Below are 26,727 nucleotides of genomic sequence, written 5' to 3' on the forward strand. Positions count from 1 at the left end.
TGTGTTTCTCTCCAGCCCCTGTGACCTCCTCAGCCCAGAAAACATGTGGTGGCTTTCCCCTCGTCCTCCCTGGCCAGTCCCCTATCCCTCTGCCTTTTCTCCCCGTTCTGGTCATGGCTTTCCTGTAAGGAGAGTCCACGACACTGCAAAGGGTGGGCTGGTATTGCACTGGCAGGCGGCTGCGGCTGGGCAGGTGCTGTCCAACAACCCCGAAGGCTAAGCTCCCTGGGCAGCTGTCTGTGGTTGCCCCTGGCATGGTTCCTGCTGGACAGGAGGGGGCCGAGGAGGGGATTTTCCACCTTGAGTCATGTCCCCCCCCCCCGACTGCCTGGAGTCCGCTGAAGATAAGACCGGTGAGTGGCATTGGACAGACACCTGGCCGACTGAATCCATTAATGCTAGACTGTGTAAGGGTCTGAAATGCAACTGTCAGACTGCATGGCACAGGTGGCAGGGAGCCCCGAGCTCGGCACGTGGCTGGCCCAGAGTAGACCCTTGAGACACAAGCTCAGATGACTGAGGGGCTGACAGGCGGGAGTGGAGGTCCAGGGGTGGGGTGCTCTGTGCCCCTTTGCCTCATCTCACCATGTGGTCCAGGTCCAGGTTTTAGCCTCAGTTTATCCATCTGTAAAGTGGTGCTATCACCTGCTCCTTCTCTGCTCTCGGCCTTATGGAAGGAAGCCAGGCAGACACCTGGGAGGAGTTCCAACCGCACTGTCTAACCCACAGCTTGCTCTCCTTGTCCAGCACTGATGGTGGCCGTGGAGGTGTGGCCTCAGGATCTGGGAGATCTCAGAGGTTCTGAGGCCTTGGCACGAGGGGCAGTGGCAGTGGAGGAGGGAGCAAGAGGAGGAGGAGGACCACTGGCTGCCTCCAAACTTTGTCAGGTCTGTCTGAGTAGCTATGGGGACAAATGGATCCAGTTCTCACCTTCAGGTAGCCTCTCTGTGTGACTCTGGACAAGTTGCCTGACCTATTCCGCATATTCCAGTGGGCACCGAGGATGGTGGCAGGAGGAATGGGGGTGGTGGTGGTTAACGCTGGTTCCCACCCAAGGGCTCAGGGCAGGAAATGAGGTCTCTCAGCGGCCCAACTCTGAGCACAGCATCTGGGAAGCAGGGACAGCCCATCAATGTCAGGTGCTTCCACGAGGCCACTCTTAGTCCCTGCAATCAATCCACTGTCTGCTGCACAGCTCAGGAGATGCCCTTTGATCTGCCCAGTGCCCTTTTCCACCCTGGTGCATAGGTGGAGAGTGGTGCCACCTTTCCTGTCTGTGCTGGACTGCCCCTGCTGGCTAGGACCAAAATTACAGTGCTGGCCAGCCATGCAGCAGGAGATTGGTGCCCAGCCTGGCTCCTGCAGTGGGAATCTGACTCATGTATGTCAGAAGGGAATGGGGGGTTAAGTGTTAGCCCCAAATGGATGTGGCTATAATTGTCTTGCTGAAGTTTAAGGACAATACTGCCTCCATGTCTTAGGCATGGAATTTCCTGAACACCCCTGGGCTGTGACCCTTTCTCCTATGCCCTAACAGGCCATGACACTGCAGCCTCTTCCTTAGCAGGTCTCCCTTCCTCCATGCAGCGTTCCTAGTTTTCTTCAGATGAGCTGGCCAGATCGTGCCATCGCCCAGCTTAAATCTTTCGCTGTTGTCTTGTGCCCTTCTTGGCCGCTATCTTGCCCCAGATGCTGAACAGATCTTGGCGACTGTGTGTGTGTCAGGAGGAGTCCCTGTTGGGCCACAGTGCCCCTGAATGACGTTGAGACCCTACTGGGCTGGTGTTGTGGTGCACTGAGCTAAGCTGCTGCCTACCACTCTGGCAACCCATTTGCGTGCAGGTTTGAGTCCCGTGTCCGATCCGGCTCCCTGCTGATGCACCTAGAAGCAGAGCATGGCTCAAGTGCTTGGGTCCCTGCATCCACGCTGGAGACCCAGATGGACTCAGCCTCAGGCCCAGCCTCAGCTGTTATGGTCATTTAGGGGAGTGAACTAGCAGACAAAAGATTTCTGTCTCATTCTTTGTCACTCTCCTCATCAAATAATTCACTCAATCTTAGAAAAGAGGAGTCTTTATTGGTTCTTTCTAAATCATAAAAAGGTATTCTTGCCTCTTACAAGGAACAGTTTATGAGCACACAGAGGTGTTGGTGGAAATAATGGAAAATTTCTGCCACTATCATTCCCAGAGTGAGGCTGATCCTGTGTGTGTGTGTGTGTGTGTGTGTGTGTGTGTGTGTGTGTGTGTGTGTGTGTGTGTGTGTGTGTGTGTGTGTGTGTGTGTGTGTGTGTGTGTGTGTGTGTGTGTGTGTGTGTGTGTGTGTGTGTGTGTGTGTGTGTGTGTGTGTGTGTGTGTGTACAAGGTAGACAGAGGAAGATGACCAGCTGGCTGCCCTCACAATCCCATTGACACTTAACCCTCTGGCTGAGGGATCCCCAGCTCTGTCCTCTCTGTCCTTGCTCCTCAGCATGTGGAACTCTTCCTGTTCCCTGGGTGAGGGAGCTGGTATGCTCCTGCACTTCAGGCTACTGCAGGCAGCTTGTTGTCCCCTCTTTGTGCCTGGGGTAATCAGCCCTGAGCCTGGGAACCAACTCTTCTCTGAGTCCCCCACCCCCACCCCCAGGCATCACATTCCTTGCCTGCTCCCCTCTCCTCACCTCTGCCAATTTTGGCATGCTCCAGGGGTCCATCAGCAGCTGCTGTGGATGCAGACAGGAGGTGTCTGGGACTTCACATCAGCTCTCTTGTGGGGTACACAAAGATTCCTAGACAAGCCTGTTGGGACTTAGCCCTAGCATGCACAGAAGGAACTGGGTTGACGGATCCTTGATCACTTTTCCTGTCTCACTCCTCCCCTCCCCTACTGATGGTTCCCGGAATCCCCTCCCAAGTAAACTGCCTGCCTCCTACTCCTGTCTGGGGTAACCCAAGGCAAGTCCAGAAGCCGGCTGCTGGAAGCCGGCTCTCATCCTGGCTGTTTTCCCTCCTTTTCTTTCTTTCTTTCTTTCTTTCTTTCTTTCTTTCTTTCTTTCTTTCTTTCTTTCTTTCTTTCCAATCATTTCTTTCTTTCTTTCTTTCTTTCTTTCTTTCTTCTTTCTTTCTTTCTCTCTCTCTCTTTTTCTCTCTTTCTTTCTCTCTTTCTCTCTTTCTCTCTTTCTCTCTTTCTCTCTTTCTCTCTTTCTCTCTTTCTTTCTCTACCCCTCTCTCTCTCCCCCTCTCTCTCTCCCCCTCTCTCTCTCCCCCCTCTCTCTCCCCCCCTCTCTCTCCCCCCTCTCTCTCCCCCCCTCCCCCCCTCTCTCTCCCCCCCCTCTCTCCCCCCCTTCTCTCTCCCCCCTCCCTCCCCCCCTCTCTCCCCCCTCTCTCTCCCCCTCTCTCTCTCCCCCCCTCTCTCCCCCTCTCTCTCCCCCTCACTCCCCCTCACTCCCTCACTCCCATTTGTCCTCCCACTATCCCCCCAGCCCTGGAGTCTCTCTAGCCCTGGGTTGAAGGGCAGGTTGTGACGACACTCCCTGGTTCCTATCCTTTGCTTTTCTGGCCTTGTCAACCTTATGCTTACTTTGGGCAGGAAGGATTCTTTCACACCTTCACGAGATCCCTGTTCTACCAACAGAGACACCAGAGCTGTCACAGGCCTGTCCCCAGCCCATGATCTGAGTCTATACCATTTCTATCCCAGGGAGAAACTTGTGGAGGTTGGGAAAGCTTATTCCACATCAATAAAAATAAAATTTAATTCTGCTCAAGTGTGGGCTGTCAGTCCCCAGAGGAAGCACACCTGTGCCCTCCCACACACAGTGGCTTCCAGAAGGATCCTCCAAAGCTGGGTGTCTCTCAGGCCCACTCAAGTTCGTAGGGGCAGTGGGAGGGTTCAGGTTCCAAAGACCGGAAGTGAGTTGCCATGTGTGCAAGGATTACTGGCAACTCTGCAACCTGTGCTGTGTCCTGCTTGGTGTCTGACTCCTGGGTCTGGCAGAAGCTTCTCAGGCCCGCCACCCAGGGACAGCTAAAGTCGCCCTAGAAAACCTTCCTGGGCACACAGCCCTCCATCTCCAGGAGCTCTGGCCAGCCTTCATATTTGTTCGTTTCTGGGCTGTTCTTCAGGTACTGGAGAAGAGGAAACAGAGAAACACAGAGTTAAGATGAACAGGGAGGCTGCTTAGAATCCCTGCTTGCGTCTGGACCGTGCTTTTTCTTAAATTCTTATTTTGAATTTTTGAATTATGTGGTACATTTTTGTATAGACTTTGATTCCCACCCCTGAAAATCCCACCCCATGACAGATTTTCCCCATTTTGCTACAATGATATAGTCCTTCGTAAGGAATCACAACTCCATCAGTCTCTTATTTAAGTGGACTCCGACATTGCTGGTGCAGACAATGTCGGACTGGACTGTGCTTTAAAACTGGTGGTGCAGAGGTCTGGCTCATGCCGGATGTGGGCATTACATGGGGCACCAGTTTGGGTCCCAGCTGCACCACTTCTGATCCAGCTTCCTGCTAATGGGAAAGCTGCAGGAGACGGCTTCCCAAGGTGGGCAGGCCACTTTGGGGGCCAGGTGGCTCTCCCTATTGGCCTAACATAGGGACCTGTGCTGGGCAACTGTCCTTCCTGCTTCCCCATCCCAGCTCCCTGCCTACCTGGGGTCCTGAAGCCCGTGCCCCTTCCCTGGGTAGGGAAGGCAGCCGAGCACCCACCTGCTCAAAGGGGCTCTTGCTTTTGAGGTCTCGGGCCCCCAGGAAGACCCAGCTGTCCCGGAAGCCTACATCTTTTGCATAGGTGCTGCCCAGGTCAGAGAAGTGCTTCCTGATTTCCTCGGTCATCCTGCAGGGGGGACAGAGAGGATGGCTGGGGTGTGGGATGGGCTGAGGGGACAGCCCATAGCAGCATGGGCACAGGGCGGGGTCACACCGACTCTTCCCGCCATTTGCTTTGCACTCAGGAGGACAGTGCCAGGGAGCCAAGCCTTCCCCCTCCAAAGGCCCTGGGCAGGGCTGAGGAGGCCCCGTTTGCTTCTGTTTGTCAATGTGAGCCAGCTGGCATTGAGAGCAGGGGTCAGGAACATCTGGGCTGTGGGCTGTGAAATCTGCTCTGCCAAGACAACCACAGGGGGGACATGAAATGCAGAGTCCACAGCAGGCGGGTTTTGAAGTGGATAACTTGGAGTATGGCCCATGGTTTTGTGTTCTAAATATCCAAACAACTCTTGGCAGAAAAAAAGTCTCCCTATTTCCCAATAGGACATCACCAGGAAGTAACTGACAAACAATTCCTCCTCCTCTAGACACAATCAGCATAAGTGGCTTAATGCAGTCATGCAGCTCTCAATCCCAGATATATTCTGAGAAACACAACATCGGGTGACTTCATTATTGAGCCAATTGTTACAGGTGCAGTTAGCAAAATAGGCAGCGAAGATGTCATTGGGTGATAGTGTCACAGCATGTGGTTGGACACAGAGCAACAACACGTCACTGGGCAGTGCATGACTCAGCATTATTTACTTTTGTAGCACTGGAGGGTAAACATCTTTCCGTGTGCTTAGACATTTGCTTTTCTTAAAAAAAGAAAAAAAATCCACTTATTAGAATGGCAGAGACCAAGCCCTCCCACCTGCTAGTTCATTCCCCAAACACTTGGAACAGTTAGGGCTTTGCCAGGTCAAAGCTGGGAGCCAGGAACTCCATATCTGGCTGTCCCTACAGCCTCCTCCTCCAGGGCATACATCATCAGGCAGCTAGAAGGGGAAGCCAAGCCTGGCTTGAACCCATGCACCCTGAGATGGGACGGGGGAGCCCTGAGTGGCGTCCTAGGTGACCACTGTGCTCAATGCCTGTGCCCTTCACATAGTTTCTGTTCCATCACTTTGGATGCAGAACATCTTGAAGTGCATGTAATAATACAAGGGGTCTTCCAAAAGTTGCCAGAAAATGTGTACTGTGCAGCAACTAGGTGTGGATCTCAAAAACATTGTGCACCCAAGTAAACTCACCTTTGAATTCTACTTTGCATACACTTTTTGTTTTCTCTAAATATCAGAACCTCCATGACCACCCTGCCCAGAGTGGATGGGGAAGTTCCAGGTTGGTCCTGCTCTGAGCAGCCTGTGAGGAACCCCTGGAAGATGTCAGTGCATAAACGCCTCATGACTTCCCTAGAGAAGCTGCCAGAAGGCAGAACCGGCACGCCCGGCACAGAAGTGTCTGGCCTGCGGCACTGCACAGTGATGTGGCCCAGCAGGGAAAGCTCCCCACTCACTTGGTCCCCGGGTCATCATAGGAGGCCACCAGCACCAACGTGCCGCCTGGGATTTCTGTAAGAAACTGCAGCAGTGGCTTGATGTCTGGGGGAGAAAGGAACACAGCGCCGGTTATTCAGGGGAAGTGTCCGTCGCACTCACACTCTTCTGCTGTCCTGCTGCTTGGGGTCAGCCTGGGGCAGGTTGGCACCGAGATCAGAAGCCCTTAGGAGGCCTCTGTCCTGGCTGGGCAAGGGAAAGGGAGAGACGAAAAGAGGGGGGCATTGGGAATGACATGCGTGTGGCTTTGGTCTCTGGAATGTCAGGGTTTCATGGGTGATTTTCACAACACTGCCCATCAATGTCACCATTTCAGTTATCAGTTGCTCATCACAGTTAATGGTGTGGGGCCAGTGGACCTCGATGGGAGTGTGGAGGAAACTGGGGTCCAGGGGATGCCCGCTGTCTGAAGTTGTGATTCAGAGACCTGGCCCAGGCCACACTAAACCCCCACGGGGTATGAGCCAGAGAACGAATGGAGGCTTCCAGCCCTCAGCCCTTGGCCTGCCCCCTTCCCTTCCCTTCCCTTCTCACCCTTGCCCTAGCTCTGTCTGGAATCAGTGGGGGCCTTGCAAACCTACACAGGGACAGTGTAGGGGCTTGTCCAAGCTCTGGCCACTGCTTAGCTCCAAGAACAGTGCTACCATCTTGGAGGAGGAGCACATTTTTGGGTATTTGGAAATATACATGTTCAACACCCCACAGTGGCCAAGCCTGCATGGGAAACTGAGGTCAGATGGCAGGCTGCCCTTGTAGGGCCCATCTCCCTGCCTGTTTGCTAAGGGCTGGCCAGCTGCTGCACTGAGCCATCAGCAGAGACGGAGCTGAAGACCCCACTTTGAGAGGTACCAGGAGATAGGGCTGAGGGGCCGGCCAGTTCCCGAGGAAGCTACTATAGGAACATGGATGCTGGTGGGACTCCAGTCAGGGGAGGGCCACGCCCTGGCTGCCCCTGCAGCGGGGAGGAGGCGGTGACTCCCCAGGGTCAGCAGGGAGAAGCCTGAGAAGCGTGGCTGAGCGCAGGGTGGAAGGGCAGCTGCAGGAGGCACAGGGTGCTGAGAGCCTCACAGAGCGCCTTCCTGGCCTCAGGAGTCTGTGACCTGCCCTCGGGTGCTTGAGAGATCCCTGAGGCCTGGAATCAAGCACCTGCAAGGGTGGGGCCGTCGGTACTGGTCCTTGAACTCTGCATGTCAGCACACATACTGCTTCAACTAGCAGCTCTGGCATTTCTTTTCCTTAAAAGTACACTTAGGCCTGTAGATTCAACTTGTACTCAGGCAGTGCTGGGCAGGAGCAAGGGGTTAGGGGCTTGAGTGCCTGGTCCCCTCGCCCCCCTGGGCTCCCTGAATGTCTGACGTGGGTTCTACTTGCACCGCAGCGAGGCTCTGGACACACTCAGTGTAGGCCTCCCTCCTTGTCTGGCCCCAAACTCGTCTGTCTGCCCAGACCCGGCGAGCACACCTCCCACCTGCGCCCTTGGGTCCTTGTCTTGAGACCTGCACATGGGAAAGCCTCGCTGGGCCAGCGGGAAGGCAGTCTACCTGGAGTTCAGGTGCTGTCATCTCCCATGAGAGCAAGCGCCAGCAGCCCTCTCCGCACTCCCTGGTCCTGTCATGGTGGGGTGTGTGTGCATGTGCCACACGGGCTTACCTCCAGAGTACATGTCAAAGGAGCTGTGTCTCAGCAGCAGTCCCGTGGTTCCTGGGGTGAGAGAGCACAGGGATTACTTCTGCAACGTGGGTCATGCCACGTGCCATTGTGCCAACAGTGGCTACATGGGCTAAGGTCTAAGGGAGACAATGAGGACGAAACAACATCTAGTCGGACAGCTGTGGCTGAAGGTGAGGGTGAGGCCCATGTGAGACCACAGGCTGGAAGGGCTTTGGATTTGAAAAGGAACAGAACCCATCCAAGGCTGTGTAGCACATGTCTCAGCGTGTTCACCTCAGTCTTGGACAATGGGCTGTGGAAACTAATGTTAAGTTTTACTCAGTGAGTATAGGACAAATTTAATCAGCAAAGCAGTAATAAGAATGATAGTTGTCATCATTATTCCCATTTAAATGGAAAATCTGCAGGCTGAGCCTTCCAACTGGCAGAGGCTTGTGCTGGGGTGAGTGGTCGCCCAGAGTGCAGGAATCTGAGTTTGGCCTTGGGTTTTGTGGCACAGTCCTGGTCCTCCAGGGAATGGGCTGTTTGGGAGGAAAGGTGCAGTTCTTGCGGTGTGCCACTAGATGGAGGTGTTGCAGAAGGGATGTCAGCTGTGTGAGTGACTTTCTCACCAGAGTGCTACAACCCCCTGAAAGTGCTTCTGTGACTGCCTGTGCTGGTGGATTTTTCTGGAATTGGAGCAGGGGTGTGGGTGTGGAGTGCTCCAAGGGGAGCTGTGCCCCACTGCAAGCTGCGTGTCCGCGTTGGCAACCCTCTGCTTGCTCTGGCTCTGAGCCCCAACATCCTGCACAGGACTCAGCCCAGCCTGCATGCAGTAGGTGCTGCACACATGCCCGGTCAGCCCGAGCTCGGCTCACACTGACTTGATTTTGTTGGCTCTGTGACTTTGGGCAAGTGACTCAACCTCTCAGAACCGAATCTCTCTCCTTGAAAATGGGGAGTATTGGGCATAGCTCTGTCCTCACACATATAAAGTGCTCCACAGATGTTACTGCGTCATGCTGTCTTTGGTGCTCACTGTGAGGGGCCTCGACCTGCGGGCTCACAGCTGACCCCGGTGCCCTGCATAGGGCCTGGCCCACAGTAGCTGTTCTCCGTGATTCTTGAATGAGTGAGTGCTGGTGTCCACCCAGTGTGTTTCTACACAATGTCCCCATTGGCCTCGTGTGTTTGTGTGTGTGGGGGGGGTGGGCTTCAAGGTGAATGGCTTTGAGGATGGACCACATGTTCAAGGAGAAGTGTGTGTTCTCTTGTTTGGTACTCCAAGTAGAAACAGGTGTTTGAGACTTTGGTGCCACCTCTTGCCCCAATACCAGTCATGCTTCCCCTCCTGAGTGCCATGGGACCACCCCAGGGCATGCTGGGAGTTAAGCCAGTGCATTTGTCCCGGGCCCAGCCATGCGGCCCTCCCCGTGCTGACTGTGGGGAGGATTTCCTAGCCGCTCACCGTTCACCAGGGCGATGTTCAGGCCTCTGCCCACGTTGTTTTTCACCGGACTCATGATGCTGTAAGGATGGTGAAGGAAATTAACCCCAAACGTCACACTGCATGGCCCTCTGCGTCTGGGGCTGGGGACCCCCGAGGAGGCCTGTCTTGTGGCTAGCTGGCTGCTGGGATGGGGCCCTCGCTCTCCCTGATTGCACAGCCAGAGCCTCCTGGGGGCCCTGGCCACAGTCCTTGGCCCGGGCATGGCCTCGTGACGCAGGCCCAACACTGGGACCCAGTCTTGGCTCTTGTGCAGTAGGTGTGAGGCTAGGCTGAGATGCCAAAGCAGCTGGCGGCCTCTCGCATTGATCATACAGAGAAGTGCATTTTCTGTGTAGAAAATGACGACAGTGGACAGAGGCCTCCAGAGCTGAAGATGGTGTGAACGGGGCCTTGGTGATCACGGTTGTTGATTCCCTGGGCCCAACTGGTCCTGATGTCTACCACTGCCGGCCCCTTCCATGAACGAGCCCACAGGCTCTTGTGTTGAGTTGGCCAACTGTGGTCAGGTGTTTGGAGTCTGAGGTGAACTCCCACCTCTGCCCTCTTTCACCGGGTAATGCCAGTGTCCCAGGGCCTTGCCTGCCTCGGCTGGGTAACAGGCATAGTCTTCCTCTTGCCTCTGGGTGACACCCTGGTACCTGCTACATCTGGCTTTAATACCTGTTTCTACCCTGAACCCTCCCCACAGGCATCCCCATTTGGAGGTAAACGCATCAATTTGACTGTCAGACCCAAGTTCAAGTCCTGGTCCTACTGCAGACCTGGCAGCTGACCCGGGCTGCCCTCACATCTCTGTGTCTCCCAGGGTCTTGAGTGGGTGTGGCTGATCTGGCTGCTGTTTGAATGCTAGCTGTTGTGGCTTATACTCCTGCCAGAAAAGGAAGCCTGGGACGATGTGGGCTGATTGCCCTAGCCCAGCCCCTGCAGTCTTAGCTTTTTCTTGCAGATAAAGGAATGAATGAATGAATGAATGGAGAGAGACCTGGATGTCCTTCAGATACTTACATCTGATTTTCAAAGCACATAGAGGGGCCCACGACGTTGGCAGCCCCACTGCTGATCTTAAATGCAAAGAAGTTGGATGGGCAGGTCTTGCTGAGGCCACACTTAGTCTTTGGGGTCTCTGTGGTGGGGAGGGAGGTTAAGAGAGATCAGCCTGGGTGGGTGGCAGCAGCCTGGGAAGGAGCAGCAGGAGGGAGAGAAGGTTTCCAGTGTAGGCCTGCACTGACCCTGTAGGGTACCCCACCGACCCCATCACGCACACATGGGCAGGGCTGCATGTCCACCTACTACAGAAGCAAGTGGGGGGCCCGTACATCCCAGGTGTGAATGAGTGAGGGCTGACAACCAGAGTCCCCACGAGGCAGGCACTCTGCTGAGAGCCTCTCTTGGGGTGCTCACTGACAGCCTCCAGTGGGCCCTTGCCCAGTAGATGGGAGCGTCTCTCTGGCTGGGTTCGGCTGGCGTGTGGGCCGCCTCCTCACTTCATCTTTGTCGGGTGGTGCCTTCCCCATGGGGATAAACAAGGACTACATGAGGAGGGTTCCAAGCTGACATATTGATTCCCTTGTGGCTCACTTGCTGAGCTCCTGCTAAGCACCAAAGCCCGGGACACAACAGGGAGCAAAAGGGAACAAGCAGGAGGCTCCGTTTATACCACTGAGTGCTCAGGGTGGTGAGGAGCCCACGGGCAGTCAGTGTGTGCACCTCTGCTGGCCATGGTGGTTGCTAGGACCTTCAGAGGGCAAATCCAGGAAGCCATGATTGGCAGGAGCCTCGGTCCAGACCTTGAGATGCAGCTGGAGCATCCCAGCCCACTCTGGGACTTCCATGGGCAGGGATGACACCTGTGCTCACAGCGTGGCAGGTTCTTTCCGCACCACCTAGTGGTTGACCAAGGCCATGCTGGGGAAGGGCTGGTGCACATGCAATTACAGAAGAGTTCCCCCTCAGGTATGGTCCCGACTGGGCAGCCTTTCCATCCCCAGCCGCTGGGCCAGGCATTGGGCCCAGCTCCCCACTGGAGCATGCTCATCTGCTGGGCCCACGGTTGCTTAAGAGAAACCCACTGCTATGGGCTTGCTGTGTGCCAGGCCCTGTGCCAAGTACTCTATACTCAGTGTCTCATGCAATCGTCCCAGCAGCTCCTGGACCAGCACCGAGCAGGCACTCAAGAAATCTGTGTGGGATGAACACAGGCTGGGGTCTTGTTTAGAGGGGTGAGGTATGAGCCCAAGGCTGTGAGGGCTGTCACAGCACGCAGTGCCACAAGCTGGGTAAGCTTGGGACAGGCTTGAGTTGGCAAAGGCTCATGTGGGGTATGATGCTGGATTTGGCTTTCCTGGCCTCAGTGTACCTGGGGATCGCCATGCAGACAGTGGGGAGCAGTCCCCGGGAGCAGCTGTGCAGCAGGGAGAGGGTTGGCGGCCTAGTGGACCTGCTTCTTCCCTCTTCCCCTTGTGACGCTTGTACTTGGGGTTGTGTGTGGGACCCCATGTCATGCTCATGAGGTGCTGAATACAGCATCAGGCAGCAGGCGCCCCCAGCTCACCCTCGCTTCACCTCTGGCTCTCAGCAGCAGGTCCTGGCTGATGTCCTGACACCCACTGTGGCTGCACCCAAGACCCCTATCCCACCAACTCCCACTCCCACCTTGCAGGCTCTCTCACTGTCATTCCTGTCTGAGTCGCCAGCCCAGCTCTCCACAGGAACCCCACGTGTTCCTGCCTCTAATTTCCGAAGGCCATCTCCCTGGGGAAGCCTCCCCTGACTCCCCTCGTTGAATGGGTGCCCTTCAAATTCAGAGCATTTCTCCTACCATTTTGGGCTCATCTCACATTTCTACTCCAACAATAAGCACCTTCTGTTTGTCTCTTGGGGGGTCCTAAAGCACTCAACATGCCCACCTCTCATCCTTGCACTTGAAGCAGAACCCTGAGCTGGCATGGAGTGCCTAAGTCAGGCTCCTATCTGGCGGGGGTATGAAAGAGTGTAGGCAGTGGCTGGGTTTGGGCCAGGCTGTAGGTGGGACATCCTAGGGCCAAGAGGACAGTCCAGCTTTACTCATCTGACCTGCATGGTTGAGCATGCATCTGCAACCAGGATGTGGGGAGGGACTGCAGAAGGTACCACTGGCTAGGGAGGTGAGGACAGCTGCTGGGACTCCCAGGGCTGGGAGAGACACCCTGGGCCACCTGGTCCTGCGGCATGGCTAGGAGCTGGTCAGGAGGTGGAGGGGTGGTGAGGTGGGTCAGTACTCACCAGTCTCCTTGGGGTTCAGACCTGCTGGAGAGAAGACCAAGTTTATTAGAGAGAGAGCACATCCTGGCCCTTTCAGGATGTAAGTTGGAGCTCAAGGAATGGGCTGAAGGGACTTTAAAAAAGGTGCCACTGCAGTAAGCTGCAAGTCCCACCCACCTTGCCTGGGAGTCCTCTCCTACAGGTCCCAGCCATCCCTTCACACACACACACACACAGCCATGCGCATGCAGACACTTAAGATACATGTATACACATATGTGCACATGCACACACACACACACACGACTCTCCTGTACAGAAGCTGGGCTCTGTCCTGAGACCCACCGAGCTGGAGCCCTCACCCCAGGCTGTGGCTGTGTGTGCCATTGACCTTGCCTGAGCCTTGGTTCCCTTGCCTGCCCGTGGAGGCCCTCACAGCCCCCTTGTGGATCTGTGGAGAGGAGCTGGTGTGTCAGTTCCTCAGGAACTCAGCCTAGGGCTGGCCCAGGGTCCCTAGACAGGGTCCATGTGTGTGGCGGTGGCTGAGCTGTGTTGAGGTAAATCTTCCTTGACTGCCTGTAGTAGCTACTACCGGTGTTGGGCTTTAGGGCCCTGGACACTTGTGACACTTCATTTTCTATTGTGTCCCACTTGGTAGTCTAGTTATACATCCAGTCTGCCTACTAATGTGTGCGCGCACACACACACACACACACACACACACACACGTTGCCCCTGCTCCCATCTCCAAGACCCCTAGCTGGGAAGGACTGAGAGGGGCAGGAGCAGATGAGGCAACACACAGACACTCGCCTGCCTTCCCTCTCTGCCACCTTTGCTTCTTCGCTCAGTCCGCCTTTCCTGGGATCACTTCTCTGAAGCAGACCCATGCCCAGGCTCAGGTGCTGGCCACAGCCTTGGGAAGCCTTCCATCCTTCCCTGTTCCTCATGGGCTCCAGCCTGCCTGACAGCCTGTGGTTGCCTCTCTCACATCCTGCCTCCTAGGATGGCAGGTTTGCATGAGCAGGTGCACACCTTGCCATGACTGGCTGCTTCCCAGGTCACCCGGGGATGAAGGAAGGAATGGGGTCCTCAGCTCCTGGGAGAGGGCTCCACTTACCGATCCAGCGCGGCAGACGGATGGTTCTCATGGTGAAGTTGATGTAGCTGCGCACAAAGATAAGGGTGGTGACCAGGACAAAGGTGACGGCCAGCATGCGGAGCAGTCCTGTGGAGCAAGGAGAGGCTGCCAGGAGGCCACAGCACCAGAGCCCACATGGCAGGTGCAGGCTGCACTGTATTTCATCAGGGCTGCAGGACAACAAGTGAATCTATATGCCATGGCCGAATGGTGAGGTCCTGCTGCCAGGCCGTGTTCCCCAAGGCTGGTTCCCTGGGGGAGAAAGTGCACCTGCTAAGGCTCTGCCCTCCATAGTGCTCTACGCATGAGGCCTGGGAAGATGCCCTGGGTGCTGTGAAGCAAGGGAACGGTGCCAGGGGAGCTGGAGGCTGATACTGGGGGTGAGACCTGGGACAGGAATCAGGAAGGCTGCTGGGTCCTTGGGTGGGAGCTCAGCCTCTAAGCTGGAGTCCTTTAGTCACTGAGGAGACATGGCAGGGCCTTGCACTGGATTTGTGCCTTGTTGGGGAGAATGTGAGAGTTAGCAATAGCAAGGCAGCCTCTGGGGTGCCTCGACAGCAAGGATGACTGGCCCTCCGCATTTTTCCATCAACTCCTCTCAGAGCTATCACCACTCCAACTACTCCATGAGTTTCTGTGCAAGCCATGGCCCTGGCCCCCTACCTAGTACAGGGACGGTGGAGCCACCCAGAGCCTCCTGCTCCCTTGACTCTCTGTCTGAGGAGCAGCACTCGGGCTCCCTGACTCAGTTCCCCTCTGCCCCGTGACCCAAGGTCAGCAGCTTCCTTCTGAGCTGGTCTCAGTGGCTTTGTACTGGTTGCTGGCTCATTGGAGGTGCAGGCTGTGGTCCAGGGACCTGAGTACCAGCTCACTGTGGGTGGGTGGATGCCTTGTCATCTTGGGCACCAGCTCACATTCATTCAGCTCTCACGCTGTGCCAGATCTGACTCATTTCCCCCATTCAGGTGTTTGAACCCAGAGGAACGAACAGACTTCAAGCCAGGGCTCCTGACTTCTCCCAACTGGGAATGAACTCAGGGCGGGTAGGAAGGGTGTTGTGCCTTTTCTACTTGATGCCTTAGTTTCCCTTTTAATGCAAAGGGGTAGAGTGAAGGTGACAATGAGAAGAGCTTTGTCTTCCTTGTGCCTTTTTGTCTGAAGAGTCTAGAATAGTTCCCATTGAGGTCAGAGTTTTGTCCCAAATTTCCAGGCAGGGCCAGGTGTTTCTGAGATGGGGCCCATCCCCAGGGCCAGTGCAAGGTACGGCTGCGGTGCCTGGGTCTTCCCACCTTGGAGCCCAGAGGCAGGAGGTCATGCCAGGCTCCCCTGGGTTGGTTGCTCCTGGATTCCTGACCTGACCCTGAGGACAGGCACACCAACCCTCCAACCCCCTTGCATTGCACGGTGGGCAGTCACAGCTCGCAGGAAGCGACCCCATTGCCTGATCCTACCTGACACTCTCATCCTGCGCAGGGGAGGGCAGCTTGGGGTCAGCGGTAACCTAGGGAGAGAAGAAAATCAAGTGGGCAACTGGGATCTGGAAATGGTCGAGCCTGAGGATGGGGAGCAGGTGCCTGCCTCTCTTCTCTTGGAGGACTGGATTCACTCACTCACCTGTCCCTCTGCCCACCCCGTCTGTCCCCATCTGACCTACACATAAAAAACTCTGAGCTAGCTCCTGAGCTCAACCATCGGGAGGGAGGAGCCAAGTGTTCCTTGCTGATGGACCAAAACGGAGAGCCATCTGACTCACAGGTTACAGATGTGGGGACACCGGTGCTGTGTATGGATGGAATGCAGTATCTTCCTCAGTGGGCACAGCCTGCACTGTGGGGATGAGTAAGTGCGAGCCACTGGCTCAGCCCAAGGCTACTCAGCTTGCAAAGGTGGGAGTGAGAATCTGAATGCTTGACTAACCCTTCCCTTCCAGTCCCTCCCAAGGCCAGAGGAAAGTTTTTTTTTTAAGATTTATTTTTATTCGAAAGGCAGATATACAGAGAGGAGGAGAGACAGAGAGGAAGATCTTCCATCCGATGGTTCACTCCCCAATTGGGCACGCGGGTGCAGAGTCCCAAAGCTTTGGGCCGTCCTCGACTGCTTTCCCCGGCCACAGGCAGGGAGCTGGATGGGAAGCAGGGCTGCCGGGATTAGAACTGACACCCATATGGGATCCCAGCGCGTGCGAGGTGAGGACTTTAGTCGCTACCCCATCGTGACGGGCCCCAGAGGGAAGTTTTGAAACCAAGGTTTCCTTCCTTCTTGAGTCCTGTGTGGAGTGAGGGGCGCCATCTTCCCATCTGGCACTGTGGTGCTTGCATATGGTAGCAGTTACCGTGAGTGCAGCTTTAAAAGCCCCATGAGGGTGGGGAGGAGGGAAAGGAAGGGGAGCAGAGGGGCCGGGATATCAACCATGGGGTGGGAGGGTTCAGAGGAGGGAAGGCGAGGAGTGAAAGGGAAAAAGGGGAGACAAATAAAGGAAGAGGGGATGTGTCTGGCTCAGTAGCCTAGTGGCTTAAGTTCTTCTCTTGCATGGGGCCGAATCCCATACTGGTGCTGGTTTCTGTCCTGGTGGCCCCACTTCCCATTCAGCTCCCTTCTTATGTCCTGGCAAAGCAGTCAAGGACAGCCCAAAGTCTTGGGACACTGCACTTGTGTGGGAGACCTGGAAGAGGCTCTGGGCTCCTGGCTTCGGATTGGCTCAGTTTCAGCCATTGCGGCCACTTGGGGGATCAGCGGATGGAAGATTCTCCTCTCTGTCTCTCTCCTCTATATCTGCCTTTTTAATAAAAATAAATACATCTTTTTTTTTAAAAAGGGAGAGAGGATTGGGGAAGGGGGAAAGATAAAGAGGGATAGAGAGAATGGAGGTTTCCTGTCCCCTATTCTTTGGGGCCAATCTGCAGCCTTCTCTGCCTGCTCGCTGCCTCTCCTCTGGCGTCTGCCACCCCTTTCCCCGCTCTGCTCCTGTCCCCCTTCCTGACCTGTTTTAGAAAGCACCTCCAGAGCCCAGCTGCCAAAGAGTCAAGCCTGACATGGGAGAGCAGCACTGAACCCCTGGCTTTTGCGAACACCACCTCTGACCCTGGCCACATCCCTGGGCCTCTCAGCTCCCTACCAAAGCACCTGGCAGGATCAGCCGTGCCTCTGTCAGTCAGTAGCAGTGGCAACTGCCAAACCACGTTTCTCCTTTCTTGGCTTGCTAATTATGCAAGTCCTCCCACCTGTCCTGACCCTGCTCCTCCCGGGCCTTAGAGGTCAGAAACCCGAGCTGTATCTGGTCAAACTTTAACTTCCTGAAATTCAAATCACCACCTTTGGTTTCCCATCCGAAAGCACAGTATAATTATGTGACCAGGGGTGAGCCCCCATGGGTGAGACTCGGTTCCTTGTATGTGGAGGAGCCAGGAGAACTGAAGGCCAGACAGGATGGAAGGACATACAGGGCTGCTCAGGGCACAGAGACGGAGCCCACTGAGGGACAGCACTCAGAAGGGGCAGGGGAGGGGCAGCGTGACACAAAGCAAAAGCAAGCTTGCCTCATGTGCACACACACAGCAACATTCAGAGACAGGACAGAGAGCTGGGGGCGTGGTGGGGGTGGGCCACATACCTGGTTGGGAGGCTAGTCTTGGGCTACCCGGTCCATGCTCAGCCGGGATTCTGGAAGTGCCAGGGCCAGGCCTGGTTGGTTGAGGTGGGATCTGCGGGCCTGCTATCCTTCCCCGGCTAAGGCCTCACCTGCCCACCTCACACCCGCAGGGCTCCCTGACGTGCTGAGTGTCCAGCTGGCTCCCCTGGCAGTCTGTGGCTGAGCTGGCGTCAGGACCGGGCCTGCTGCAGGCCAGGGAGGGGAAAGCCACCTGGGGACAAAGATGCAGGGTGGGGCAAGAAATCTCTCTGTACCCACCCAGACCCAAAAACATTTTGTCTTCCTCCTTCTGGTCAGAGATGGCCACACCTGTTCTTCAGGTTAGAGCTGCTGGAGAATGCTCCTGCTGCCCCTGACGCTGGCCTGCCGACCTCAGGCCCAGGGAAGAGGGCCCCGGGGTACTTGCCACCTGCACCAGTGGGATGGCTGTTGCTTTGATCCTCTCCACTCTGACCCAGCCTACCAACCTACCGACCTACTGGGAGAGCCCACTGCCTGCCTTCACTGTCCTGGGGCCAGCTTCCTCTGTCCCGCCTCTCCCCCTGCTTCCCACTGCCAGGCTGCTGTGTCAGCCACCTGCACTGAGTACACCATGTGCTTGACAATTTGGAGACTGAATGAACTGCATTCTCACAAATTGCTGGAAGGGGAAGGTGATGAAACCTCTACTGGAGAAGGAAGTGCAGAAGGGGCAGGTTACTCATCGAAAGTCACACAGCTAGCTGTGGATCTTACTCTGGGAGGGTTCTGTGCACATCCGTGAGAAAGTAGGTGGAGCCTCAGGCTGGGGGGGCCACGGCTGTGAGAGTCGTGCCCTGGGGTCTCACTGGGTCTTGTAATTGCAACTCTCTGGTCTGAACATGGGTCCCCTGCCTCTTTCCTGGACCTCATGCCCATCCTTCTGGGAAGCTTTCCCTGGCCTTCCAAATCAAGGTTGAATTCCTACTGGGTGGGAACACATCCATCATGGCATCCCACCTCGACACACAGGCCCTGCCAATCAAAGCTTTGAGATTTCCTGCAATAGTTTTAGGAGTAAGCATGTGACCCCAGCATGGCCAACCAGAGCCATTCCCTGGGATGGACAGAAGGACACTGGGAGAGAGACCCTCTCTGCTCTGTGAGAGAAGCTGTGATAGACACGCCTTCTAGAGATGTGGGTGAGCATGTCGAGCGGAGCATGTTGGCCTTGAGAGAGCCAGACAGAGAAAAGCCTGTGGCACAGAGGGAATGCATTTGGGAAATAGAACTATATGATGAGAGCGATGCTAATTCCTGTTCTGGAAGGCGTGCTGGTCAGTGAGCAACCTGCCTGGAAGGGACTTGCTAGAGACAGCGTCTATCCCCGCTCCTGTCTCCTGGCAGGCCTCAGGCATCCCTGCTACTTGCAGCTGGATTCCTACCTGGGTGTTTGCTCTTTCTGTAGCCTCCCCCAGGGCCATCCCAGCATCTCCCAGTCTGTTTGTGACATTTCTTAATGGCACTACCAGGAGCCAGCACGTTAGCTTTGTCCTGGTTTCTGAGCCTTGCGTATACGGATGCCTTCCAGCTTAGCTGTGACCTGTCCCAGCGCCAGGAGGACAGAGACAAGCTTATTGCATCTTCAAAGCTTGCAGGGTTGAGTGGCGCCTCCTCGGGGAGAAGTGTGTGTGTGCATAAATTCCCTGGCTCCTGCTGCCTCCAGACCCTTCCCTGGCATTCCCCAGAAATGTGCGAGAAGGCGCCTTGTCCTGCTTCATGGTCAGCCCTGAATTGCCCTGCAGGCAGGGGCTGTCCTTGTCTGGACCCCAGTGCTAGCGCCTAGGCTCAGGTAAGATGGGCTGAAAGTGAGCTTGAAGGAAGGAAGTGGCTGACTCCTTGCATCTGCATGGCTTCTTCCTGTTTCCTGCCTTGCCTCCTGTAAACCCGAACTGTATCCAGGGCTCTCACTGAGAGTTTAGACTGCAAGAAGCCACTTCTGGAAGTTGTGGCTGCAGCTGTGTTCCCCCTCACCCCTGGATATTTGGCAGTCACTGTGGGGTTTCAAAGGCATGGCTGTGCTTTCGTTCTCCTCTCCCTCCAGGTGTGCTAGCCTGCCTGCCAGGGCAGGGATTCACCACGAGGAATGAATAGAAGGCTACAGGGGTAGGATGGGTTACAGGGAAGAAACAGAGCCAGTGTGCACAGGTGACACACTTGAATGGCATGCTGGGCTCCTGGTTTTAGCCTGGCCCAGCTCCGGCTCTTGTATGGGCATGAGGAGTGAGTCAACCAAGGAATGCAGGATCTCTCCCCCTCTGCCTTTCATATAATAATAAAATAGATGGTAGAAGGAGCCACCCACACCAGGCCCAGATTGTAAAGGGTCCCACTTAGAACCTGGGGTGTGCACAGCCCTGCCCAGTTTGGGTTTACTCCCCTGCCCCCAGTTTCTAACCATCCCTCAGAGCTGCTCTGACCACCCAGGCTGATGGCCCAGGCCTGTGTGAAGTTACTAATGTAAACAGCAGTTGGCTTTCATCGCCTAATTGTCCTTCTTGTAAATCCCCGATATATATCAGCAATTATTGATCATGTCTCCAATACACAGGGTGATAAACAGATTAAATCCATAAACAATGAGGCTGATGGCTCAGACAATCTGTCCCCATGACATTTACTTGGGAAGGAAATAAGACCATTATTTGCATTCTGTGCTTTGTTGCTTTAATATGGCTTTCCCCAAGCCTGGCCTGGTAGGACTCTTGGGCCTTGCAGATGTACACAGTGTGAAATGTAGGAGTGGCTAGGAACAGGGTTGGGTCAAAGAGGATCTTACCCCCATGGTCCTGAGGTGGTTCCCAAAAATAGATGGCTCAGACTCCGCTCAGGGACATTCCCCAGCCCTACCAGTTTCTTAAAGCAGCTCCATGAGGAAGCTGGGAAGGCAGGCACAGAGTGGTCAGGCTGCGCTGCTGGTAGGAGGCATAGCTCCTTGAGCGAGGTGTGGCAGCTTCTGTGGGTAGTAAACACGCTGGGTTTTGCAGGCCTTTGTTCTCAGTTGTACCAACTGTTCTGTGTTCCTCAGATGGGACAGCAGCCATAGAGACTGAGTGAGTGAATGAATGATTATGACTGTGCAACAATCCAACTCTATTCCTGGAAGCAGGTGGCAGGTTGTATATGGCCTGCGGGCTGTAGTTGACCAGCCCCCACTCTAGCAGAACCCCTTTTGGTTTTCAGGCATGCATAGTCCCACATGCTGCCTTTTTGGGGCCTCATCTTGCCTGGGCTGGCTCTGCAGGGGTGACAGAGAGACCCTCGGGATAGGACAGAGTTGCTGTGATTCCGTTTTTCTCAGGACAGTCATTCATCACCTGCTGCTCATTTCTCATCCACGCATGAGTTGTCAGGGTGGGCTGGTATGCCTGCTTAAGGTCATTGCCCAGAAGTAGTGGGAATATACACATAAAGGTTTATATGGGGGGATGGTTGTTGAGTGGGGCCTGGAGTCCTGTCTGGCTTTTGTTGTGACACTCTGGACGCAGCCAACTCTCAGTCTCAGTTTCTTCTTCAACATGTGGCCATCCCAATTGTCTATTCCCAGTTGAGTGGAGATGAGATGCCGGCCAGCACCCAGTCCATGGTACCTGGGATATGTGAATGACAGGTTTGGTACTCTGACCAAGGAATGGGCTTCTCCAAGTCTCCATGGAGTGGGGAGAGTGGTGGAAGCCACACACACAACACTTTTCCTGTTCCCTACAATGTCTGAGAGGATAGGCCACCTCACAGCTGCTGGGCATCTTTGGCTCTGTTAGCCTCCCCAGGCCTATTTGTGCTGCCAAATTTTTTCTGTGCCAAGAGCGGGGTTGTGCGTCATCGGGAAGGATTTGCTCAATGGAGGTGGAGCTACCTGGGTTCATTTGTTGGGTGTGGCAGGCTTGTTGAAGTCATTCCAGCCCTATAGGCATGCAGGTCACAGTGCACTCCCTAACTTCTCAGCTGCTTTGATTAATGAGTGAAGTGGTGGCCTCTGCTGTGAACTCAGTAAGGTCTTGGCAAAGCCTTAGGAGCTAAGCCTTACCCAGGAAGGCACAGGAGCCAGAGATCTCCTTGAAGAAATAGTTATCACAATTGTAATGAACATAAGTCTTCTTCCATTGACTGAATCCTATGTCCTTTCATTTCCCCAACTATGTGGTCACACAGATTCTTTCAGTAATTCCATGTCACTGATGAGAAAACAAATGCTCAGAATTCTAGTGACTCACCATCCATTCTTTGCGTAACTGTCTCTGAATAAAGTAGGATGGGGGGAGCAAGGGTCTGGTAGACATCACCTGTTGTCTCGGTCCTTAGTCCAGCACATGTTCCTCCTTCTAGTGCTCCCCTCCTCCTGCAGAGTCAACCCGTGCTTCCCACACTCCTGGGTTGGAGTTGATCCTGTTCCCCAACTCTAGAGGTGGGCATGTGTCCCGGGCCCAGCTGGTGAGCTTGCTCCATCCGTTGGTTACAGAGATGGGATTAGACATGATTCCAGCCAAGATCAGAGCCCTCCCAGTGCTTCTGATGCCCTTTCTACTGGGTTGTTGAGTCGAGAGTTGGAGCTGCAGCTGCTCCTGGGTGTCTATGCAGCCTGTGAGGTCAGTTTGCCTGAGAATAAAGCAGCTGGAAGAAGGCACTCAGTGCTTGAGACAAGAGTCAGGGGGCTGGATGGGGTGGGGGTGTCCTTTCAGCCTTCAGACCCCCAGCTCTGTTGGAAGTTGGATTTCCCTGGGCTTCTCTGTCCTGTGTGCCAGGGTAGATCCCTTTCCTGTTGGACTGGTTTGAGTTGGCTGCTGTTGCTTGTGCCCCAAAGAGTCTTCCCAACCCCCAATATACAGGAAGCTTCTCATTTCAAATCAGAGTGACATCTGGAAGAAATCTCAAACTCACAGTGCATATCTATCCCTTCCTTATGAGGTCCGAAGACCCCGATTCCTTGTGAGGCCTAAATCCCAGGCCAACTCTTGGCTCCTTCTCTCTGTCTTTAGCTACATCGCCTCTGACATTTTCATCAGAAGTGAGTTCCTTAGCCACAGAACCGGTCATGCCTGTGGAGGGCTCCGAGTTTCTGGCAGAGGGCCTAACTTTCAGCCTCCTGTTCTCCATGCTGGGTGACTCCAACCACCCACCTCTGTGACTCTGCTCATGCAACCAGGGCTACATTCACTGCTTCTTGGCAGAGGAATTTCACGCTTTGGACAGTATGGCCTCCCTTGTTAAGGTCTTCCTGGAGCTAGATTGTCTATCCCCAAAACCTCTCTCAACCATGTGTGGTCCTATGGTCTGGATATCAGTTGGGGTGGGTCCTGGAGGTCCAAGTGTTAGAGGCTTGGAGGCACCATAGGGAGCTGGGAACCAATAGGAGATCCTTAGGTGTTGGGAATGCGGGTGCCCTGGGAAGGTATCCACGCAAGGGGAGTGATTTTCAAAGACTACAGTAGGCCCAGCCACTCTCTCTGCTCTTACCACATGACCCCTTCTCTTTGCACATGCTCCAACACCACCATCCCCCACCCTCACCATCCCCCAAGCCAAGGGGAACCATCTGATCTTGAGTTTGAATCTTCAGATCTGTGAGCCACACCAACCTTTTTTTCTACATTTGTTCCCTCAGGCATTTTGTTACTGTAATACAAAGCTGGCTGACATAGCTTGCTGCCTTGGGGAACTAATTCTGTTTCTTAGGCCTCAGTAGTTTATATGTAAAGTGAGAATGATAAGATCTACCTCTTAGAATTGTGATACTTGAATGAAGCAATGCATGTAAGGTGTCCAGCACCACTGAGTTAACTCTCCTAGCGCACATTAAGGTGACATGTACAGATCACTTAGAATTTGATGTTGCTCTTTGACAGTGTCTAACTCCCTTCACTCTCCATAACTGATGTGACTGTCATCTGATAAACCATCAGCAGAGAGCCTGGTACAAAGTAGGCAGTAGGCTTTGACATCAGCCCCACCCTATGTTCTGCACCTACTGTGTGCCTGGCACCATGGTTGGTACTGTATATACCTCTGTGTTTAAAAATTCCTATCAGGCAAAACTCACAGGAATTTATCCATCACCCCATCCTTCTGTGATTGGGAGAATCAGATGAACCCATCAATGAGACCTTGCTGCAGTTGTCACAGCTGGGACAAATGGAAGAGCAGGGATCCAAAGATAGGACCTTGCAACATCTATCTTCTTCTCTCCAGGCTGTACCTTTTGGGGGAGCAAATCTAGGAGTGCCACCCAGTTCTCCAAAAACCTCTCACAGCTAGGGAATGATACGGATCATAGGAAGTGGCTGTTCCCTCTTCTGGGGACTCCAGACTGGACAGGGAGGGACTGGCATTCCTCCATGCAGACTGTGCACTGCCCTCTAGGCCTGCCAGTATTAGGCTGGTCTCATCCCATCCCAAGAGGAGCAGCTGCCCCAGCCTGAGGAGCACTGACAGAGCCACCCACCTTCCAGCCCCTGGATGTGCCATTGAGCAGTCAGGCCTCTTGGCTCTACTGGCATAGAGCACCGGGGGTAGATGGGGCTTGAGTTCAGAAAGAGCCATGCATGGTCACTGTGCTGAGCCTCTGAGCCTGTAGATGCGGAAAAGGCTGAAAAACTGACTGATGGAGCCATCTCAGCCCACAGCTGGGCTTGACCTTGTCTGCCTTATGGGCCTTTTATTGATATCTGCAACCCCTCCCCCTTGCTCCTCCCTTGTCCTCTCCTCCTCTCAAGAGTCCCAGCATTTCTTAGCAAGTTTCATTTCCATGGAGGTCTGCTCTGTTTGCAAAACTATCTCCATGGCAGGCTGCGTGTGAAGTTGTGTCTCGCAATTTGTCTAGCACCATTGGTGTGTGTAACCCCGTGTTGTTACAGTGTCTCTCTGTACCTGACATTCAGGAAGTGTTCAATACATGCTCAGAGACTGAACCTTCTGGAAGGGATACTCTGGTACTCACGCCACCTGCCTCCAGCCATGGACTTGGCATCAACTTCATCATAGAAACAGTATCGCTTAGTGATCAGGTGCACAAATTTCATAGCCAGTCCGCCTGGGCTGGTTACTGTGATGTGTGTGTTAAGTGTGGCAGCACACAGAAAGCACTTAGAAGATGGGCTTTTGTGGTTTAGTGGATACCAGAGATGCCTAACCAATGAGAACTACAAGATTGGAGAGGGGATATTCAGACTGGCACTCCCACTTCACAGAAGACAGAGTCTCAATGAAAGCAAGGGACTAGCCTGACATCACACAGCAGGAAATGTCTCAACACCAAGCACCTTTGTCTTAAAAAAAAAAAAAATAGAAATAATTTGAAAAGTTCAGAGCAGAATGAGATTCTGGACCAAAGACCACATCCTTTCCTTCTTTATTTATTCTCAGAATATCTGTGTGGCCCATAATTGATGCTCAAATGTGGTTTTTGTTTTATGATGAGCAGGTGAGGGACTGATGACTACATGTGGAGAGTTCCCATGGTTCAGGGAAAAAAAATCTTGCAGCAAAGGTTATCCAGGCCCGACTAGCCTTCCCCATATCTTCTTGTGCTCAGGGCAGACATAATTAATCACTGTACACCATTGCTGGAATCGGACTCAACCCCAAACTCTTCTCACAGTCCTCTATCAGCCATTAGGAAAATTTGTTTGCTTTCTTCAATCAGATCTCAATCTCTTTGACCTGTTTTCTCCCTTCCTTTCCTTTGCTTTTCTGTCTCAAGCTCTTATTCCTTATCCTCTCATTCTCCACTGCCACCCACCACCATTCTCTTTCCTCTCCATGATGCTGTCAAGAAGCGTGACCCTTCCCATTCCGCTGGTGACATACCTGAGATCTTAAGGCTTCCTGTCCAGCTTCAGGGGAGACGGTCCGATGGTCCAGGTGGGGCCCAGGTCCTGGCCCTGCCAACGGGTCACCTTGACTGGCTACTGAGAGTCCAGCCTCCTGTAGGGACCCCAGAGGGAGAGGTAAGGTGGCTCATGGGTCCCTCCAGTGGGCCAGCTGCTCCGGGCCCTGCCCAGCTGCCGCGTACCTTCAGGGAGGTTTGCCATAAATGCTCCTTGCCCTGTTAAACAATCTCACCAGGAAGGAGGAAGTTTAATCTGAGTGCTCACCCTGGAGCAAATGAGGCTAAGGTCCTGCCTGGCGCCTGTTCAGGGCAGGGGAGCAGCACTTAGCAGTTCCTGTCTCCACAGCTCTCCTGGCCTGGCAGGGGACTTGGGCAACTTAATCAGCAGTGATATCCCAGAATCTGCCTAAAATAGCCTTAACCTGCTCCTCCACAAAGAAGGCCTATCCATAGGAGCTAGGGCTGCAGGGCAGGACTGGTAGAGCCAGCTGCTCTGGGTAGAGGCTCTCAGAGGGAGCCTGTTGGAGCTGCTATGGCTGTTGTGAGGAAGGAGATGAGCCTGCCAGTGTGAGTTGGGGGTGGCCAAGAATCAGGGGGTCAAGGGCCACTTAGAGAGACCAGACTCTGGAGGACGGAGGAGAGCCAGTCCTCCTCCAAGAGCGAGGAAAGTGGGGAGAGGAGGTGGATTTGGGTTGGGGCATGAATTATGTTAAACCTGGAGAGAGGAAAGAGGGAAGGATTAAGAGAAAGGGTTGGTGGACTCTGGGTAAGAATATGCTCAGTGTTTCTCTCCCTAGGGCCACCAGGCACTGGGCAGGGATGAGGCAGGGGTGGGGGGGACACAGTTTAGTGTCCTGTACCGCTCCTGAGCCAGCACCCTGAGATGGCTGTTCCCATTCCAGAGCTCTTTCTCTCAGGACCAGCTGTGACCAGGAGTTCCACCTTCCACCCTACATAGGTACCCAAGAGAGGCAGGCCTTCCCCTCCTGTTTACTCACCCTGCCTGCTTCCGAAAAGGATGTGTGACTGCTGGCAAATGCATATGCAGGGACATCAAGTCCAGGAGCTGATAAGGAAACCCAGATAGCCCCAGGAACTGGCAGTACGGACCCTGGCGACCCCAGTCCTGCCGCTCTGGGCACTCCTCCCTTAGGGGTTCAGCCCTAGAGACAAGCGTGCTTTTCTGGTTCTGACAGGTTTTAGATGCATCATTGCCACCTCCTTCCTGTCCAGACAGTTCTACACTCAGCCCTGCCTGTTAGCCTTCAAGAGCCCCCTCTTCCCTCAGCCCTTCCCAATGTCAACAGGTAAACAAACAAAGAACTTAAAGTTGTGCTGGGTTCTAGGAAGGAGTCTACTGAAAAGGCTATAGAATTTCCCCACAGTCAGTGGTCA

The 26,727-nt window shown here is 54.3% G+C and overlaps 1 protein-coding gene across 2 annotated transcripts; it reads right to left on the reverse strand.

Moving 5' to 3' along the window:
• Window positions 1-3,715: 3,715 nt before the first annotated feature.
• Window positions 3,716-25,514, reverse strand: FAM3D (FAM3 metabolism regulating signaling molecule D). 2 transcript variants are annotated; one of them, XM_040994740.1, is made up of 10 exons: window positions 25,311-25,514; window positions 15,292-15,341; window positions 13,820-13,927; window positions 12,721-12,741; window positions 10,465-10,582; window positions 9,418-9,476; window positions 7,950-8,000; window positions 6,260-6,344; window positions 4,699-4,825; window positions 3,716-4,106 (listed from the first exon to the last, which is right to left on the reverse strand). In XM_040994740.1, exons 2-10 carry the CDS (start codon window positions 15,302-15,304, stop codon window positions 4,017-4,019), a joined length of 672 nt encoding a protein of 223 aa, XP_040850674.1. In that variant the 5' UTR covers window positions 15,305-15,341; window positions 25,311-25,514; the 3' UTR covers window positions 3,716-4,016. The 2 variants fall into 2 exon arrangements, with proteins under 2 accessions (XP_040850674.1, XP_040850673.1); XM_040994739.1 differs by having other exon boundaries at window positions 12,721-12,744.
• Between the last annotated feature and the right edge of the window lie 1,213 nt (window positions 25,515-26,727).

Source organism: Ochotona curzoniae, unplaced genomic scaffold (genome assembly GCF_017591425.1).
Source record: "Ochotona curzoniae isolate NIBS_2020 unplaced genomic scaffold, NIBS_Ocur_1.0 contig_908, whole genome shotgun sequence".
NCBI classification, from domain to species: Eukaryota; Metazoa; Chordata; class Mammalia; order Lagomorpha; family Ochotonidae; genus Ochotona; species Ochotona curzoniae.